This window comes from Colias croceus, chromosome 22, assembly GCF_905220415.1.
Source record: "Colias croceus chromosome 22, ilColCroc2.1".
Lineage (NCBI taxonomy): Eukaryota > Metazoa > Arthropoda > Insecta > Lepidoptera > Pieridae > Colias > Colias croceus.
In genome coordinates, this window is record NC_059558.1 from 7,295,938 (window position 1) to 7,317,844 (window position 21,907).

Here is a 21,907-nt window from a genome sequence, read left to right on the forward strand (position 1 = left end):
TGAGCTGGTTTCATGAGAAGTGTTATCAAATTGGGTTTTAGCGGGTGTTTCGTCACCTTTACGTCGAGATGTTACGTTCTTACAGAGAGGACAAAGCCACGATCGTTTTAATTCTTTAAGATTTTTCTTGAAGTATTCGACGGAAATATTGATACACTTGTAGTGATAAGACCCCGCACAGGTAGTACAGTCCAGTTTTTCATCATGCCGTAGGAGTTTCTTACACGCAGCGCAATTCATGGTAGAAAAATACGTAGATAGTAATGTTAAGAAACAATTTTTACTTGCAAACCTGCTTCACATAAATATGTCCCACTAAATTCACCAATTACACAGTGATATGTAACTTATATACTTTAAATACAATTAATTATTCACAGAACTTTTAAAAACAGCTGTTAACTTTCGAGGCGCAAACTACCCTCCTCTCAACATAATAACAATAATAAATATGAAAACATACATTTGAATTGTTACAATAATTGAAAATACAATTAATATCACAATGGTTTTGAACAATTCATTTTTAACAAATATTTTCAGAAGTGACAAAGAATACAATAATTAAAATCTTCTTAGCCCTTAATTACAAACTTTTTTAATAAATCTTACAAATTTTCTTAGATATTGACTTTAAAATGAAAGAGGCAGACGAATTTTAATTTATAATCTTCGTGAAATTATTTTAATAAGTTGGTATACTAAAATGTACATACAATGATAATCCTGAATAATTTTGATAACAGCAGTAAATTGCAAAGAATATATTAAAAATCACAAATAGAAAACACGACAAATTAAAGCCTCCTGACCACCTGACTATTGGATTATTTATCGATTATAAAATATCAATTCTAACAACATAAATAACAATAATTATAACATTGATATTAATAATACAATACAATATTTTTATTATATAAGTTAAAATATACGTCCAAAAAAGTCAACATAAATACATAAATAAGAACATTAATTTCTATAATATATTATATATATGTACATTCCATATAAGTAGAAACTGAGATAAAAGTTTAAACTTATACAATATTACAATATTTAACTTTTCTGTCCATTCAAAATAATTAGTAAATATGAAAATTATTACAATAAAAAAATTTGATTCATTAACAATTCAGTTAGGTATAAAAAAAAGTAAACAATAAATATTAAATCTTAAAAAATACGTATATAATCCGCAAAACAAACTCGTGGCAACCCTAAACCTATTGTTATCTATGCGGCTCGACGTCAGCCCTGACCACGAAAGTCTTTTTCCTAGGCGTATCATCAACACCATAGAAACACACACTCCTACTCCTCTTAAACTCTACGCTCGAATAATTACGCGGCAGTGTTTTCGATTTCTCACAGTCACTTTTGAGGCAATAGTCGTATATGACTTTTGGTTCGCGGAAGTATTGGCTGTAGTAGCCGTTGGAGGTATCGATGGGGGGGTCTAGGCAAGTATGGCCCTCGGGGCAGGTCCGGGGCTCTGGGGGCCATTGAGGCCATGGGGGCAAGGGGGACAAATGGGGGTAAGTCGGGGCCCCAGCGGGAGGCCCCGACGGTCATCCTCAGCGAAGCGGTTTGGACACTATGATAACGTCGGGCGCGGATCGTGTTGTCTCAGTACTCATGGGACGACGGTCCGGGATTTTCTTGGCTGTGTGGCAAAATTTTAATGTTAAATTACCAATAAAAATAGGTACAATATTAAGGGGCGATTTTTCAAAAATTTATTTATATCCAATAAAGTATTACTTACACAATAATATAAAAATGTAACATGTACAACTTCAATAGACGAGCAATAGAAGATTTTATAATATTATGTTATTTGACGAAAAGATTTTAACCAATGATTGAAAAATCGCCCCTTTATGTAGTACATAGTTACTGTTACATATAATATAAGTACACATATTTTGCAGTTGCAAAAAAAAAATATTGCATTGTTTTTCTAGCCAGCCCGCAGCTACGCTCGCGTAGCAGAGCAAAGTATGTTAATATCACATAATACATAATATATAGATGTTATTATAGACCATAATCTCAACGTAACGTTTTAAAATCCGTTCAGCTGTCAGCAGTGTTTGCGTTACAAAGATGCAAACAAAATCCTCCCATATAAGTTTTCAGAGATGAAAAAACACGAATAATATATAAATTAGTGCCGATTTTTCAATCTAGAACCATTAAAACGGTAATTAAAATGAATATTGTAGAAATAAATAGACAATAACTAAATTAAATTAAAGTTTTTGAAAAACTGGCACTATTAAAATTAAACTAACGTAGATATTTTTATTCCTGTAAAATTAGGTACACAAAATCTAAGATTACTTTTTTTAATAAATAACTATGAATGTGTAATCTGTGTGTTTATCATTCAAAAATATCGATTCCCAGCCCCTTACCAATTTCTAACAGTGAGATCTTTTACAAACTTTCGATATAGTCATCATTTTTATACAAAATGTTCTCACATGAAAGAAATCCATGTCGTTAAAAGCCTATACGATAACAGGGTTGCCAACTTTTTTGGGTGAATATTTTAATAATTTATAATTGTTCCGAATTACGTTTGAACGAAAATATAAGACTATAAATTTGTCTGTTTAAGAAGTTGAAATATTGCATCTATGATGATGATGTTTTGTTAAACATAAACTTAATATTTTTCAGTACTACCACAGAATACATAATAGTAGCTAAACGCTACAGAACGGACCCATTCCTCTTTTGTTTATAGAAACATTTTGTTTATAAGATCAATTATTTTTTTATATTTTAAATCAAAAGTAATTTTTAATTTGAAGAATAAGAAGTCAAATCTAAAAATGTATATAAGACAGCAATTATTATCTCACGACTGTCTCATGCCCAGCAATACCTACCGCAAAAAGTGATAAATATTCGGAATTTACTGAGTTTATTTCACAAAAAAAAAAATCACTTATTCGATTTTATTTCTATATGTCACTAAATCTAGCAAACTGTATCATTCAAATTTATATTATTTAGTATATTTTTTTGCACACAAATTTTACTCAATATAAATAAATAATCGTTGACAACCCTACCGTTCATGCAAGCTATTACGACCGGATTAAAACTATCTCAATAGGATTACGAGGTAATGGGCTTATGGAAGCGTTCAGAATGAATGGCGTATGCTTCGTTTCGGCTAATCTGATGAGATGTTAACTTATTCGCTTGCCACATTTTCTTATTTATTTCTTTTTAAGCTATTGTATAGCTTCTATCGCGGGCCTTGAGCGCGGGGAAAGAATCGAGAAATTCCGTAACGAAAAAACCTCACGCTTCCCCCTCCGACGGGCGGAGGTGTGGCTTGAAGGCATAGCATGCAATAGCTTTATTTATAGACTAACTGCGCTCCGCGGTTTCACCCGCGGGCTCTGCTTCTGTTGGTCGTAGCGTGATGATATATAGCCTTCCTCGATAAATGGGTTATCTAACACCGAAAGAATTTTTCAAATCGGAGCAGTAAGTAGTTCCTGAGATTAGCGCGTTCAAACAAACAAACTCTTCAGCTTTGTAATATTAGTATAGATATGTGTGTGTGTTTGTTGTGTATAAATCCATACTAACTTGGTTTCGTATCTTGCGGCGTTACTTGCCGAAGCAGTTCTATGGTTATTTGAGAGGTGCTAGTTGGAGCGGGGGGCGAAGGCCTAGCAATGGTAGCCCCGGAGTAGCCGAATGTAGAAAATCCTCTGCTGTTTGTTGTACCAGAGCCTGTAAGAAAATGTTCGATATTTTTAAAGGTAAAGTGAAAAGAAAATAGTTCAATTTTGTCGACGAGAATGCATTAAATATATATTTAATATATGTGTTAATCTTGAAATGCCTTTTAAAATATCTATTTTATTAGATTAATTCTAACTACGTTGTAATATGGTTTAAATGTGTGTAACATGTACTATCAATGAGTGTGTATCATGTGTTCGTTCATACACCTAAATCACTGAACCCAATTTTGATTTTAATTTAGAGCTGGCTGAGGCTTTACAGAAATAGGCATGAAATTTCTTACGTTGTTATACAGGGTGTCCCACTATTGGTATACTAAGCGCGAAGGGACTTGTTTTGCATTATAATCACGTAAAAAATACTTAAACAACAAAATTACGTCAACAATTTTTTGCTAAATTTCTCCTGAAAATCTATTTTTTCTTCTCTAGCTTCGCGCAGCCGGCATATACCGCTTCTCTAATGTGAGCATTTGGCTATGAAAACATAATCTTAAACGATAGCTCACGTGTTAGTGGCAAAGTTGGGCGGGTTGCTTGTTATGGGTGTACAACATATAGAGTTTTAAGAATTCATCTATTTGAAAAAAATGCGTCTGGAATTTTATAAGTACTTTTTACGTACTCAGCGTATGCAAAACTATAACCTCTTTTGAGCTTAGTATACCAAAAGTGGGACACCCTGTAAATAACTTCAAAAAAATAAGGGACGAATACGTTCTCCGCGAGCAAATCCGCGGTGGCAAGCTAGTACATCGTAAAATAAGAAAATTAACAAAATTTTCAGATCGTTTGTTCTTGTTTAATGAATTATGTAATTCGATTTGCACGACTTTGTAGAGTGTAATGGATTGGAATAATATTATTGATTCTCGTTATTTTACATAATTTGATCACGTGTTTCGATACTGTGAGATTTCTGGGAAAAAAAAGCTTTTGAGTATAATAATTATTGAAACAGTGTAAGGCGTTTTTTTACAGATAATTTTATTTAATTATTGATGAAATGTTTTTTGAGTATTAAATTATATTATGTGAAGTACCGTGTCCCTTAGTGGGGTAAGGGGCAGATGCATTATACATCTGTTTCACTGATCGATAATATAAAGATATCTTTATGGACAAGTAGGTGATCAGTCTTCTGTATTGTATCTTGCCAGACCGGTATAATTTTTTCTTAGTCACAACTGGGAATCAAACCCAGGACCCCTCGCCTTTACGCTCACGCGTCACTGTACCAAGGAGGCGTATAAATTATATGCACCGCTTTTTATTTTTTCGATGTTCCTGAGATAAGCGCATTCAACCAAACAAACAAACTCGTCTGCTTCATAATATTAATTAGGTATAGATGTTATAGGTATTTCGTAGCATTAGAAACTTAACTCCTATCTACACGACATATTGTTTTCGTATCAAAATGCAGATTTGTCGAATGTATTTTTCATCGCGACACGAGCAGTGGAACACAGGTGAGAGCCGTCAAAAATAGATCTCTAGCATTTCATCCATCGGTGATCGGATTTTCCTAAAACTAACATTCTTAGTAAATCACCATAAACCTAACATACGTATCAGTATATAATAAAAAAATATTAGGTATATTGAAACTATTTTGTAATCTAAGATTGAGACATTTTTTCAAATTTTCATTAGTTTTTCATGATAAATAGATGGTAACTAACAACGACGTCATAACGTAGCCAATTAATAGAATCCTAACTAATATTATAAATGCAAAAGTAGCTCTGTCTGTCTGTCGGTCCATTTTTCACGCTTCAACTATTGAACCGATTTTGACGCAATTTGGTACAAAGATAGTTTAAGACCGGAAAAGGGTGAAGCCGCGGGGGGAAAGCTAGTAGGTAACTCATAAATCGAACAAGTATCTTTCTAATATACCATTAAATTTCAAATAAAATAAATTATTAAACTATTCGGCACTGAAACAGCTGGGCTATGTTATTCTTAGGTGTCCTAATTCTATGTCTAAATCTAGGTAACTATGTCAGTGTCGTGATATTGTACTCATTAATGCAAGGGAACATTTGTGTGACCGTCCGTTTGTCTTTAGGTATATAATATATATGTAGAATTGGCTGATGCATTGAGATGTAAAAGGTTTAAATGTATAAACTTTTAAATTGGACATTTGGCATTAATCAATTAATAATTTATATATGAGTTAATGCATAAATTATGTAGGCAATTAATTTAAAATTTAAATGCGATATTTCGTTCAGAATAAAAATATGTATACCTATCTGAAATTCATGTAAGTATAGTGCACAGGAACGTAGATATAGACATCACTACATAGTATAAAACAAATTCACTTTCTCTGTCCCTATGTCCCTTTGTATTCTTAAATCTTTCAAACTACGCAACGGATTTTAATGCGGTTTTTTTAATAGATAGAGTGATTCAAGAGGAAGGTTTTAGTATATAATTTATTAGGTTTAAGTCAAAGCGGGCGAAGCCGCGGGCGGTAAGCTAGTTTATAATAAGAAGAAAATATTTATTTGAATTGTATTCACAAATCGAATTAAGACTTTTTCAATTAATAGGCGTACCTATTTACTTAAACATTACTTGATATTACTTGATTAAGTGTTTCAAGTAAATAAGCATTAAAAATATTTTCGAATTATTTGAACTTGCCAGAAAAATATAATTTTATTACATTTTCCATTGAAAAATAGCTCGAAGGAATTCTCCAGCCAACATATTATATAAAATAAAATACGTCCGATTTCATTTCTAATTTCTATCTATTCGACTGCGAATCCTGTTCTGCTAAAAGCATTTTAACGTGATTTTAAACCAGAGATCCGCGGTTCACCTATGATTACGTCACTCGCGATTTTAAACCAACATACCTAGTACATTGTTGCTTATGTTTGTAAAGTTGAGTGCGCACTTAACAAGCCTTTAATGTGGCGAGTAATGGATTTAAAACATGCACGGGTAGCAATGGAACGGTGTGTATTTCGAAATGTAGGGGATTTATTTTTGCCATTTGCTACGTTCTTGTTGCGAAATACTTGTACATTCTTGAAATGGAACATTTAACTATACTTATATATTATTCGTTAACTTGATAGCCTCGGCCAAAAGTACTAAGTAAGAATAGTGAACTTTGGAAGATTATTTTGCAAGGGAAAGAACTTATGTTGAAACTACTTTTCGAACCGGTGGTAAATTAATCTTCTGTGTCTATTTTGACGAATTTTGAAGTCTAGTTGAACATAAAATAAGAGTTCGAGTTTGTTTTGAGGATTCGTGATGAAGAGAGGATATTTAATTTTACAAATTTACTGTACACATTAGTTAACCGCATACGTATGTACGTATGCGGTTATTAAACGCATGTCGTTTCGACGTTATACTAAAATTTTTAAGAAAATTCAACATATTCTACAGACACCATAGACTAATTCAAAGCTCAAATACAGTCAAATTAATCAACGTCACAAATCCAAATCAAACCAAAAACCGAACCCATAGAAACCCAAAACCTCGACAACGTCATTCGAATCGTAAAACCGACAAGCTGCAACGTCATTTGAATCGTAAAACCGATATCATCTATTTGTTCCCAGCCAGTGAACCTACGATGTTATGAGAAACAATAAAAGAGGTTTATCTAGTATTATATTATCTGTGGCATTATCTTGCCGATTGCCCTGAGCCCTGAGGGCTGAGGGTTTGGCTTATCACTCTTTATGTTGTCATCGATGATACGTTTTGGAGAGGGACTGATAAATGTTTCTTGGCTTGGTTTGTTTTGAAAATATATGGAATGTTAGGAATTATAACGTTACAAACGGAAAATTATTTGTAATTAAACAATAAGATTATGATTTTGGACGCGATAATAATGACTAATTTAGGTCTAAAACATTACAAATGTAAAAACTGTATTATCCCATTATGGATGTAAAAACAATGATTATCATTATACTATATAACTAACTACCGATGTAGGTCGTACATTAGAAATGACGACCTACATCGGGACCTGAAAGTAGATCTCGTCACAGACATAATTAAAAAGAACGCTGAGGCTCACGAACGCAGACTTCATCACCATGTGAACGTCGAGGCTATCCAGCTCCTTGACAACACGGACATAGTGAGAAGACTGAAAAGGACAAAACCTTTTGAGTTAGTTTAGTGAAGTGTTAGTGTAATATAGTGAGTGCTATTCATAAAGAACACATGAACGAAGTGTCTTCGCCTTAATAGAGACATTAAGAAAAGTGTTAATGGACACGTTCTTAGACATACTTTACCTAGCAAATTAAGTTAGATTTATATTACTCATTAGCCTATAGTATAAGGCTAGATCGTAATTTTCAATAATGATACCCTAAGTAGTTAGGTTCATTATATTAGGTGAAAAAAAAAAAAAATATACTATAAAATAAAGGCTAAAAATGCAAACATTATAGTGAAAGAATGTTACATAAAAATATTATATAAAAACAGATAAAACAACAGTGAGAAAAATGAAAAATTGCACTCAATTCAAATAAAAGAAAAATAGGTGTTTATTTGACAAAGCTTCTCTTTCGAACTTTTATTATAGTAAACACTTTTACAAAGAATAATATTATCAGATCATAATGATATTGCTATTTTATCGCCCAATAGTGACTTCAACTGCAAAAATAGGAAAAACTTGCATCATCATCATCATCATCATCATCATCATCATCATCAACCCATATACGTTCCCACTGCTGGGAGACGGGCCTCCTATGAGGGTACAGGCCATAATCCACCACGCTGGCCAAGAATAAAACTTGCATAGTAAAACAAAATGTAGGTAAGTATTCATTACCAACAATGTACGTTCAAAGTTAGCAAAAGTTAATAACCCCTAACTCCTATAATATCGGGCTAACATAAAAAACTTTGTTTCCCCGAAGAAGGAATTTAAAAACACTTCAAACTTGGATATGATTTCAAAGTTTATCGGTTTTAGACAATTTATTCATGAAAAATGGAAGTATTATCAGGATTTTTCCTTTCAAAAAGCTAACAAATTATCATTCGTAATTTGTTGTTAAGTCGATTCGCAATTCTGATCTTTTAACTTTTAAAAATTGCTGTGATATTTTGACAGTCTTTACTTTTCTGTTTATTTTGTACCAGCTGTTCTCCGTTCCTATTTATTTTAGCGTGATGATATATAGCCAATAACCTTCCTCGATAAATGGGCTATCTAACACCGAAATAATTTTTCAAATCGGACCAGTAGTTCTGAGATTGTTTGTTGGTTTATAATATTAGTATAAATGGGTCTAAAGTTGATTTTTATTACACTATGGACAAAATATAATAGTAGACATAAAAACTAACACACTACTAATATAGCTCACTGACTTTTATTTGTATATACTGCGGAATGGACAATTAACATTTCTATAAAATAATAGAATGTGAACGATTAAAAACCAAAACTAATTTCAAATGTTTATCACAAAGGAGTTTACACGTCAAATCATACAGTAAAACAACCCTGGTCCCATTCTACGAACAAAAAGCAGAACGTTCAAACACTATCAAGAGCTCTCTATTCCACTGTCACAACTTGTGTGTGGCAAAAGTTTCATACTTCTGCAGTGGGCAACTAAATGAGCAGTTACGTGTTTATTTTCAAGTACGTTGGTTCTAGAAGTATTCGGAACTGGATAGAACTGGTTTGGGGCGGAATTTATCGAGTTTTATTTGGTTATCCAGTTTTTAGTAATCTTATTGAAAATAACGTTTCTGTAGACGCTAAAGTGGAAGAAAAACAGGTTCAAGATTCTTGCAATGCGTTATGCATCATGTAAGATAGACTAGCTGAGCCCGGCAGTTTTATCTGCATCCCCATTGATCCGTTGTTATGATAATATATAGCTTATAGCCTTTCTGGATAAATAGGCTTTCTAACAATGAAATAATTTTTCGAATCGACCCGTAGTTCCCGAGATTAGCGCGTTCAAACAAACAAATAAACTTTTCAGCTTATTATTTTTCATCTGAGTTTTTGTGAATTAGTAATAAATACTATAGTTTATTAAGATTGATTTTATTGTTAATTTTATTTTTTTTTTTTTATATTTTGCACATAGAATGATATTTTGATGAATTTTCAACTTTATATAAAGGAAATCTTCGAGAAGCAAATAGCTTTCGTCACGTAAACTTAACTTGAAGGGGGTTAAAAAGAAAACTTTCTCCATTCTCGTTCCCTTGAGGGTATTATTGTAATACGATTATGTGAACTACACGAGAGAAGCTGGCGGTAAACTATATTATTTCTTAATACTTTGAATGTTCTATACATTTGTATAGTTTTAAACACGCGCATACTAGTGCATGTATGTTTGTATGTAACAGACATAATATTAAGACTCGATTTTGACCCACTTTAAACGGACAGATTTTATATATTTTTTTTCTTTAATATCAAATTCAAGATGAACTTAAATATCAAATGGGGACGGATAATTAAACTTTTTACACCTATCAAGGATCTCTCTCTCTCTCTCTTCACAAATGGGGACAGATAACTAAACTTTTTACACCTATCAAGGATCTCTCTCTCTCTCTTCACAAATGGGGACAGATAACTAAACTTTTTACACCTATCAAGGATCTCTCTCTCTCTCTCTTCAGCCTTTTTCCATCCACTGTTGGACATAGGCCTCTCCTAAGGCACTCCACCTTGCTACAGGGCGCCCTACACTACATTTGTCGAGTATCGACAGGATCGATAATAATTTCATGAGTTTGTCTCCATTAAAGGGTGTTTTTTAAACATTTTTATGTATATTTGAAAATTTACTTATATTATATGAGTTATAAAATTACCATTAATGGTATTTAAGAATAACAGAATTAGCAATAGATTTAGAAGGAAGAAAGTTTTGTAGCCAATAAATCGGATTACTAATTCTCTAACTCCAAATTAAAACTTGGGCAATCGAATTAACTTTTCGATGACTACGTTTGAGCAAATAAATTTTCATTGGCTTGTATTTAGCGGTGCGCAATTTTTAGTTTAGACTAGCTTCCGCCCGTGACTCCGTCCGCGCGGATGTCGGTCTTCGCGTGGATGGTTTATTTCCCCATTTTAAGTAACTCTGACAATGACATCTTATAAAAAAAAAATTAATCATATAAGTATTTGGGTTTGGTATCGATCCCGCTCAAATAAAAAAAATATAGCGAATGAATAAAAATCACTAGATAGTATTGTAGAGGGGTTGTGAACTCAAAGACGATACTGATCGTAATAATTTTATTTTGCACACAATATCCGTATTTATACAAAAATCGACCAAAAACAAAACCAATCAGAATTCTAATGTTGAAATTGAAATTTAGAATGCGCTCTGATTATGAAAAAGAATGCGCCGGCCTGTACACAATATGATATATATAAACTCTATGCATGTCTCCCATAGTATAAAACAAAGTCTTCTTTCTCAGTCCCTGTATGCTTAAAAACTCCGCAACGGATTTTGATGCGATTTTTTTAATAGATAGAGTGATGATTGAAGAGAAAGCTTTATACGTATAATTTACTAGCTGTTCCGCGCGGTTTCACCCGCGTGCCTCCGCTACTGTTGGTCTTAGCGTGATGATATATAGCCTATAGAATCCTCGATAAATGTGCTATCTAACACTGAAAGAGTTTTTCAAATCGGACCAGTAGCTCCCGAGATTAGCGCGTTCAAACAAACAAACAAACTCATCAGCTTTATAATATTAGTAGAGATTAGATTTATTACACAGCGGGCGAAGCCGCGGGTTAAAAACTAGTAATATATGTAAGAAACTTACCATCAGAACTAATAGTAGGGTCAGTTTGGAACAAACTCTCTCTAGTCTGACACCCGGATTCCTTCGTATCCGGAGCTCCGACAGACACGTCTCTTATTTCTTTCTTCTCTTCTGTTTCCTTTCTTCTCATTGACTCTTCTTTCTTGCTGATGTCACTCTTTCTCTTAGCTTTATGAAAAATTAAAAATTGTTTATTTGGACATTGTAATAATGGTTTTTTGACATTGTAAAAATTGTTATAGGTAATTGTTAAAATGTTAAAATATGTAACTAACCAATATGTCTAACTTACAATAATTGAAAGTCATTAAATTTAATGTATTTTAAAACTTATATCTATCTTGTAAAACGTTATTTTATTTTATGGATTGTGTGTAATGATTATTATAAGTAAAGAACTAAAGAGGTGTAGAAAGGTTGCTAGCGCTCCGGGAGTGGCATGTAGAAATGTGGCTAATTAGTTCAATAATTTACTTCAGATGCATTGAGATAATATTACTACGTATGGAGAAGACACCACGAACAAAATCTGAGCGCGGCGCATTTTTTTTGCTCTAAGTTTTAAAAATTATTATCTAGGTAGGTACTTACCGATGAAAGTTATTCCTTTGCACTTTTCCGTATTATTGGTGCAATATCGTAATACACACGAAGGCATATTTGATGCGTTTCACTTTAAAACAAATAAAAAATGAGCGTGCAGTTAAGCCATATGGCTTATGGTGAGCGGAACATAAGTGATGTAGGCGGTGTCGTCTCCATATGTATATCTCAATGTTCAGATGTATATTTTTTCAACTATCAAGTTAAATCATGCCATCTCACTTGAACATTTAATTGCGTGTGCTGTGCCGTTTTTGATAATCGAATGTTGTGTTGGTAAATATATCTACAATCTACACTTTTTTACTTCATCATCATCATCATCATCATCAGCCCATATACGTTCCCACTGCTGGGACACGGGCCTCCTATGAGGGTACAGACCATAATCCACCACGCTGGCCAAGTGCGTGTTGGCGGATGACACATGTCGTCGAACTTTTTAATTCTTCGACATGTCGGTTTCCTCACGATGTTTTCCTTCACCGTTCGAGCAGTGGTGATGTTACAACATGCGCAGATAAATTGAAAAATCAATTTAATTCCTGCGCGCTCGCCTGGTCTCGAACCTCGGACTTATCGATTCGAAGTCTAAGGTCTCACCACTGAGCCACCACTGCTCATGCTGCTTTTTTACTTATAATATCATTAAATATGTAAATGTTTTATATCAGTATGTTAAAATTTATGAACAATAAATTGATTTAACAAAACAACTCTTTTTTTTACCATTTCTTTCTATTTTAACGTCATCTTCATGTACAGTTTCAACTTCACGCCTCCAGGGTTCGTCTTCTAAGTCCAGACGTGTTTCTTGTATGAAGTCTGAGTCTATACTTGTGGGCTGCAAATGTATGGTTTATATTATTGATGAGATATATTTAATTAAGTAGTTTTTTTCTGTGTTTGGTTGTTTATTTTTTCATTTCATTATAATAATTCCTGCGACATATACATACGTATTGATACTTAATATTAAATTGATATAGTTCTTGAATTTTATTGATACATAGTGTTATAAATTTATTACATATTTTTCTAGGAAATTAACTTAAGTAGACTAGGTAATTAAATTATAAAAAGTACATATTATATTATTTGACTAACTTCTTCCCTTGCCTTGACTTTCATGTTTCTAGGATAAAATTGACCTATATGAAAATTTAGACTTAGTTAGAGCGCTAACTAAATTAATTTAAATCCGAACAGCTATTTTACAGTAATAAAACATCTCAAGTCTTATAGCAAGCTCTAGTTTCTCTCTTAGTTCTCAATTTCTCATCTAGTTAAATCGCTAGCTAAATTTCTATAAAATTGTTTACTAATATGTTCTTTACGATTTATCACTTACCCTAATCTTTTGTTGCGAATATTTCCTCTGCTGTTTGAACATTTCATTCGTATGATTGTCTCTCTCGAGACTGGCTCTAGGTTCGCTATCTCTTTGCAACCGCTTAGCATCTAATGTAAGACGACTGCTGACCAGACTGTCTAGACGATCCTCACATGATTGTCGTATGTGCTCCTAAAAGGTTAAGAAATAAATTAAATAAATAAATAATAACAATAATATCTACTGAATATAACATATTATCTACTGAAATGTTTAAAATTGTTTAGTTTTTTTAGTAAATTTCTTCAATTTCGTGATCAGTGAACGCAGTTGTATATTTTGTAAAACAACAAAAAAATGAGAAAAATTATCTTTTGTTTGAATATGAGGTTAGTATATAATTTTAAATTATTGATAATCCGAAAGAATATTTGTAAAAGTTGCCGCGTTTTAAATATCTTGTAAAATAAAATAAATATGTGTTCGTGTACCTACTCGTGTACACACGTAAGAAGTGAAACTTCTTTATGACCTTATTTTTCAAAATATAATTTACTATATGCAACTTTACAGAAATACGTCAAATCACGCGTGGTAGGGATTAGAAAAAGATGGCGCGTAACGGAAAAATGTCACGCGTAACGAAAAAATGTTAAGTACATTTTTTTTTCAAATCCCGATAAAGAAGTTTCACTTCAATAACATTGAATTTATATTTTTTGGTTTTTAAGGCATTCAAATGCTTTATAAATATAAATTTATAAAGAATAGAAAAAATTCGATCACGAGGCGGGACTTGAACCCGCATCCTTCGCGCCATTCCGGGGCGGATGCCTAACCAACTCAGCCACTCGTGACCCGCCTGAGCAATCGAATTTATTCTATCCTTTCAGTTTTATGTGTCTTAAGGGACACACCGCGCGCCATCTATTGAGATGATTTAACAACCATCTCAACCAATATGAAGCACTTTTCAGTGAATACAATATTGTAACGATGGAACACGACCTTTTCTTGAATTTATATTTTTTGGTTTTTAAGGCATTCAAATGCTTTATAAATTTATATTTATAAAGAATAGAAAAAATTCGATCACGAGGCGGGACTTGAACCCGCATCCTTCGCGCCATTCCGGGGCGGATGCCTAACCAACTCAGCCACTCGTGACCCGCCTGAGCAATCGAATTTATTCTATCCTTTCAGTTTTATGTGTCTTAAGGGACACACCGCGCGCCATCTATTGAGATGATTTAACAACCATCTCAACCAATATGAAGCACTTTTCAGTGAATACAATATTGTAACGATGGAACACGACCTTTTCTTGAATTTATATTTTTTGGTTTTTAAGGCATTCAAATGCTTTATAAATATAAATTTATAAAGAATAGAAAAAATTCGATCACGAGGCGGGACTTGAACCCGCATCCTTCGCGCCATTCCGGGGCGGATGCCTAACCAACTCAGCCACTCGTGACCCGCCTGAGCAATCGAATTTATTCTATCCTTTCAGTTTTATGTGTCTTAAGGGACACACCGCGCGCCATCTATTGAGATGATTTAACAACCATCTCAACCAATATGAAGCACTTTTCAGTGAATACAATATTGTAACGATGGAACACGACCTTTTCTTGAATTTATATTTTTTGGTTTTTAAGGCATTCAAATGCTTTATAAATATAAATTTATAAAGAATAGAAAAAATTCGATCACGAGGCGGGACTTGAACCCGCATCCTTCGCGCCATTCCGGGGCGGATGCCTAACCAACTCAGCCACTCGTGACCCGCCTGAGCAATCGAATTTATTCTATCCTTTCAGTTTTATGTGTCTTAAGGGACACACCGCGCGCCATCTATTGAGATGATTTAACAACCATCTCAACCAATATGAAGCACTTTTCAGTGAATACAATATTGTAACGATGGAACACGACCTTTTCTTGAATTTATATTTTTTGGTTTTTAAGGCATTCAAATGCTTTATAAATATAAATTTATAAAGAATAGAAAAAATTCGATCACGAGGCGGGACTTGAACCCGCATCCTTCGCGCCATTCCGGGGCGGATGCCTAACCAACTCAGCCACTCGTGACCCGCCTGAGCAATCGAATTTATTCTATCCTTTCAGTTTTATGTGTCTTAAGGGACACACCGCGCGCCATCTATTGAGATGATTTAACAACCATCTCAACCAATATGAAGCACTTTTCAGTGAATACAATATTGTAACGATGGAACACGACCTTTTCTTGAATTTATATTTTTTGGTTTTTAAGGCATTCAAATGCTTTATAAATATAAATTTATAAAGAATAGAAAAAATTCGATCACGAGGCGGGACTTGAACCCGCATCCTTCGCGCCATTCCGGGGCGGATGCCTAACCAACTCAGCCACTCGTGACCCGCCTGAGCAATCGAATTTATTCTATCCTTTCAGTTTTATGTGTCTTAAGGGACACACCGCGCGCCATCTATTGAGATGATTTAACAACCATCTCAACCAATATGAAGCACTTTTCAGTGAATACAATATTGTAACGATGGAACACGACCTTTTCTTGAATTTATATTTTTTGGTTTTTAAGGCATTCAAATGCTTTATAAATATAAATTTATAAAGAATAGAAAAAATTCGATCACGAGGCGGGACTTGAACCCGCATCCTTCGCGCCATTCCTTAAGACACATAAAACTGAAAGGATAGAATAAATTCGATTGCTCAGGCGGGTCACGAGTGGCTGAGTTGGTTAGGCATCCGCCCCGGAATGGCGCGAAGGATGCGGGTTCAAGTCCCGCCTCGTGATCGAATTTTTTCTATTCTTTATAAATTTATATTTATAAAGCATTTGAATGCCTTAAAAACCAAAAAATATAAATTCAAGAAAAGGTCGTGTTCCATCGTTACAATATTGTATTCACTGAAAAGTGCTTCATATTGGTTGAGATGGTTGTTAAATCATCTCAATAGATGGCGCGCGGTGTGTCCCTTAAGACACATAAAACTGAAAGGATAGAATAAATTCGATTGCTCAGGCGGGTCACGAGTGGCTGAGTTGGTTAGGCATCCGCCCCGGAATGGCGCGAAGGATGCGGGTTCAAGTCCCGCCTCGTGATCGAATTTTTTCTATTCTTTATAAATTTATATTCAATAACATTTTCAGTCAAATCAAATGTTTTACTTTGACCAATGACAAGTCAAATAAAAGCTTGTAACAATGAATGAACTTAAACAATAAAATAACATCGCCTTTACTTAAACGTTTCCTGAACGAACTTTTTTTTAACTTTGATCCCAAAGGTTTTCCCGTATTTCCTTATTGTAGAAAGTGTAGAAAAAGGGATGAAATTGTTTTACAGTTTACTAAACAATTTCCCAGTTAAAAGCTTAAAACGAAGCTAAATCACGGAATCACAAATAAAAAGGTTTCCATCAGTGGGCACGCACACAAGCAACTTATAAAAAGAAACATTTTACACGACAAGACAAAGTCCCTCCCAATATGATGTAATAGGCATCCTTTTGCTGATAAATCTGCCACTACTATAATATTATACTTACTCATAACTCATAATACGGGATAAGTCCACACTTCAGTTTGGGCACATATGTACATTTCATTTTTTGTAAGCTTTTTGTGCCTTGTCATATCGACTTTATAGCACGACTAGCTGTCCCCCTGTGGTTTTACCCGTATTGCTACGCTACGGTTGATCTTAGCTTGATGACATATAGTCTATAGGTTTTCTTAATAGATGGGCTATCTAACACCGTAAGAATTTTTCAAATCGGTCCAGAAGTTCCTGAGACAAGTGCGTTCAAACAAACAAACTCTTCAGCTTTATAATATTATTAGTATAGATAACTAACATATTAAACAGAATCTAAAGTGTAGACATCTTTTGTAGAGTGCTACATTGAGTGTTATTTCGTTAAACAAAATAAAGGCTCTTACTACCCTAATCATTAACATTTTAATTCATGTTTATTTTATAATGTATTAAATACTTACTTTAATAATCTTATGGTCTTGATACAGCTTTCTTATACACTTGAAAAGGAACACGAAGCTCATACCAGATAGAATGAGTGAAAATATTATAAGAATAACCAAGATGTGTGGCTGTTTGAGCATTGACTCTTTGGCAACCTGAAAAAAAATATTAATATTACTTCTAGCGTCCTAATTAATTAATTTAGTAATCCATAAACGTTACGTTAGATCGATGACCGTCTGAAGCCATTAGCAAAATGAGAATCTTAACACATCATTTTCGCGCGCCTTTTGAATTCAGAACGTTCTTTCAACCCAAAAGTTTGGCAGCATAATTTCTTCTTAATTCAAATTTATCGATGGCCAGTGAGCAGTTAACTCAGAAAAGAGGTCGTTAGTAGTAAAATACAGATAAAAATACGCCAACAAAACTGAAGATTGAGCAATGTCAGCGTTGAACGATCACTTAAGATAAGCGTGTCTAGTTATGAGTAATAAAGACAAATGTCCCTTGAAGCCAGATCGTAAGAACGATAGCACTCTGGCTGAGTTACTTTCATTTTTATTTCATTGCAATTTATTTTCTGTAACTACTCTCTATGTGGTGGGATAGTCTATTTTCTTTTATCGTAAAATAAATTGTTAATTAATTTAATAGCCAAGAGATTTCATTTTAATGTGATCGGGTCTTAAATATAAATTATATTGTGGGCAGCTATAAAATATTATCTATAGAAATTACATTTTAGTATAGTTTGAAAAACATTTTCGTGTAAATACTTAGAGCCTAATTAATTATATATATCTGTTTGATTATATTAATCTACATCAATTTTGTTATTTTCATAACAAGATTGATGACTTCAGCGAAGTTTTATGAGTAGATACACCTTAGTAAGTATTTTAAAAGTTCGTTCATTTATTTTCCATACATATATGAACAGTTCTTTTTTGTTCACACAAGGACACGTACCCAGCTGCCATCTTTTACCACACATATATTTTTTTTCTAGCAACTAAATAAATAAATATATATACATTAATGAATGTAATGGTTATTACCTTACAAATATCCTGCTCCTCATCAGCCTTTAGTCGACAATGTGCGTAGTTGTCACATTTTAATTTTATATCTATACATGTATTGTCTGCACAGTCGAATTCGGTGTCAGGGTCACATTTCTCTTAAAAAACACAATTATTAAAGCATACCAAAATAATATATAGGTAAAGTGTATCAAAATTAAAAGTTATACACAAAAATAACCTATTGTTATTTTTGTAGTTTGTCACAATTAAGCTTATTATTGGTCTATACTGCATGTATACAATTCCTACCATATTAAAAAAAAATCACGAAAATTACTATATTAGCGTCAGCTACTATTAAGTATTCTGTATAATATGCTTAGAAATCAAAAAGTATAATAGTCAAATAGAAATAAGAGCTTTTTCATACGTGAAATAAGAAACCATCGTCACATACAGGCTTTGATTTATTATTTTATCTTAGCACAAACTATATTCTCCTATTTTATTATCCTTCTATTTTCTTCTTATAATCCCAAAGCACTATAATACTAAGTATATCATTTTCTTTAGCTAGCAAGTCATAGTAATACATAATACAAAAAGCTTTTGGGCGTGAGCCATATAAAATACTAGTTGTTAACCGCGGTTTTACCCGCATTGATCCGCTCCTGTTGGTCTTAGCGTGATGATATAATATAGCCTTCCTCGATAAATGGGCTATCCAACACCGAAATAATTTTTCAAATCAAACCAGTAGTTCCTGAGATTAGCGCGTTCAAACAAACTAACTCTTCAGCTTTATAATATTAATATTGTTATATGAAAATTAGTATTTAAAAAACTAATTGGTTCTATCAGAAAAAGCGAGACACAAAATGAAAGCATTTCCAGAAATTAATTAAAAAACAATCATAATCATATTTTCGAAGTATTTTAAACAAGCGAACGCGAAAGTTCCAGTAAAATAATTGAGATTGAATCACGTTCGTATTCCATCTTATACGCTCAAATAATTTATTACAACTCTTTTACAAAGTAACATCGTTAATATTGTTACAAATATATTTTTGTTTGAATTTATGATATACTGCTATTTTTAATTTATATTAATGAAAGATGTCTCTAGTAATAATAATCTCTTGTCACAGTATCTATTTATTTTATCCAGTAAACCTTTGAAACGGCTTCAACGATTTTTGTGAAATTATTGTTTTTTGATAGGTCTTTGATACCAGTAGGACTATTAGTATTTATGTCATCTGTGGTTACTTCGAAATTTAAATTTGGTAAATCTATATTTTAATACAAAAACAACAATACAACACCACTATACAGTATATTATGTATAATATAGGGAACATTCTAGAACATTACGATAAGACCATACATAACTTGAAGATTGTACAAATTGCCAAACGAATTTGAACCCTCACCATCTCTATTAGGGTCCAAACTCCTGAACGCGGTGAAGGTCGCGTTGAAGGAGGATCCTCTGCCCGCCTTTGAAGTGAACAAACGTACATACATGATATTCCCTTTATCTTCTTTGCCCTTATTTGTGTCATCCTTGGTTGTTATTGCGTTGGCCACTGAACCGCAATAATGGGCTAACCTGAAGAATATCTCATTATAATAAAAAAGAGCGTGTGTACACACGTGTCAGAAGTGAAACTTCTTTGGCAAGATTGCAAGATAAAAAAACGTCGCCTTACTCCATGACGTGACGGTATTTCCGTGACACGACCGTAAATTTTACTGTCAACGCGCCTAGAAGTTTCACTTCAAAAAGAAACTATGTACCTCCATATTGTAATTTGTAAGGGCAGCAGGTGGCATTTTGCTACTATCCCAGTCGTAGTTTTTATAATAAAAATCGAAGTAAAAGTAAAACATTGTGTATTTATTTAAAAAATAAAAATCTATTAAGTACTACTCTTTTGGAGTTTTCTTAAAATGGGGCATTGTAATTGTAACGATTGCAATAACCCTTTTAGTAAATTATTTATTAAATTTAATTCAGTCTTTTCTTTTCTGTGTGCTAAATATCATCCATTTATTAGTCTTTCATAAAAAATATATATACACATAAAACATATTATGTAATTATGTATGTATCTACTAGAATATAATGAGGTATCTAACACCGAAATAATTTTTTAAATCGGACCAGTAGTTCCCGAGATAAGCGCGTTCAAACAAACAAACAAACTCTTCAGCTTTATAATATTAGTATTGATTAAATACCTCGCTTCATATTCCAGTGTGTATCCAAAAACCTCGACGACATTGTCTTCACATTCATTTGGCTTCACGAGAGCATAGTGTGTGAAATTTAAATAGATCTGTAAAGGTTAAATATATTAATTTATCATCGAATATAATTTATGTTTCCAAAAATTTCATCTTTTTTATATCATATTATAAAAACTACCATAGCAATATAAACTCAAATAGAAATAAAATTATTTTTCACATCTCGATTAGCTCTATTTTGCAGCTAAACACAATGCTTCAGTTTTATATTATTTCGTTACTAATTTAACAAGTTTCTAAAAGTAATAATAGATTTATTTAATCTCTTTTCAAAATTGTGTTTATTAAACCACATTATAGGGATTTTTAAACCATTAATAATCAAATAATCGACAGCAATCAATAAAAAAGTCTTATAGGAAAAAAATAATTATTCTTAAAATCAACGAAACAAAAAAACCTAAGGTACCTTAGTATTAGCTGGCGTGTTTATTGTCCACAACACATCCAAATTCTGGTTAGCACTCCGCGTCAAACAGTCTTGATCTATTTTAGACGTGTCTATGATCCCGTGCATCCCTGATAGATCTTTGTAGCAGGAGTTTGGTATGCTTACTGCAAAATAAATAAATAAACAAATATAAATGAATTAAATAAAAAAAACTGGAGAAGGTAATCTATTAAAATAATGAAATATCCCTAATGAAAATTCACCAAGAAACAAATAGGACTAATATAAAATGAGCTTTTAAATAAGCTTTTTGGCTTGAAATCTATTAAGAATTTCTACCAAACGTAGGGCGATATAGAGCACTATTTGCAGAAGAAGGTAATCAGAAATAGACACAGAGAGAGAATTAAGGAGGATCTTACACAAATTTTTACCATCTTCCAAAGTTAACTATAATCAAAGTGATACAACAATAACCTCAACATAGTATTAAAGAACTTTTTACGACTATCTTACCTCCTACGACTCTACTATTCTCAGTATATACTCAATATTAATTGAACAACTTTTTAAAAGCTACTACGAAAAATTCCTTTTTTACCTGTCAATAATACCCAAA

General features: G+C 33.0%; 1 protein-coding gene across 1 annotated transcript in view; it reads right to left on the reverse strand.

Moving 5' to 3' along the window:
* Window positions 1-514: 514 nt before the first annotated feature.
* The window catches only part of LOC123702007 (neuropilin and tolloid-like protein 1), a 52,286-nt gene continuing 30,893 nt past the window's right edge, over window positions 515-21,907 (reverse strand). The window contains exons 5-14 of the mRNA XM_045649643.1: window positions 21,307-21,452; window positions 20,829-20,926; window positions 20,018-20,196; window positions 18,615-18,736; window positions 17,571-17,708; window positions 13,573-13,746; window positions 12,951-13,065; window positions 11,619-11,786; window positions 3,616-3,762; window positions 515-1,666 (exon numbers count right to left, since the gene is read on the reverse strand). Coding sequence (XP_045505599.1) covers window positions 1,578-1,666; window positions 3,616-3,762; window positions 11,619-11,786; window positions 12,951-13,065; window positions 13,573-13,746; window positions 17,571-17,708; window positions 18,615-18,736; window positions 20,018-20,196; window positions 20,829-20,926; window positions 21,307-21,452 — 1,376 coding nt within the window. The 3' untranslated portion in view covers window positions 515-1,577. The remainder of the gene's footprint in view (window positions 1,667-3,615; window positions 3,763-11,618; window positions 11,787-12,950; window positions 13,066-13,572; window positions 13,747-17,570; window positions 17,709-18,614; window positions 18,737-20,017; window positions 20,197-20,828; window positions 20,927-21,306; window positions 21,453-21,907) is intronic.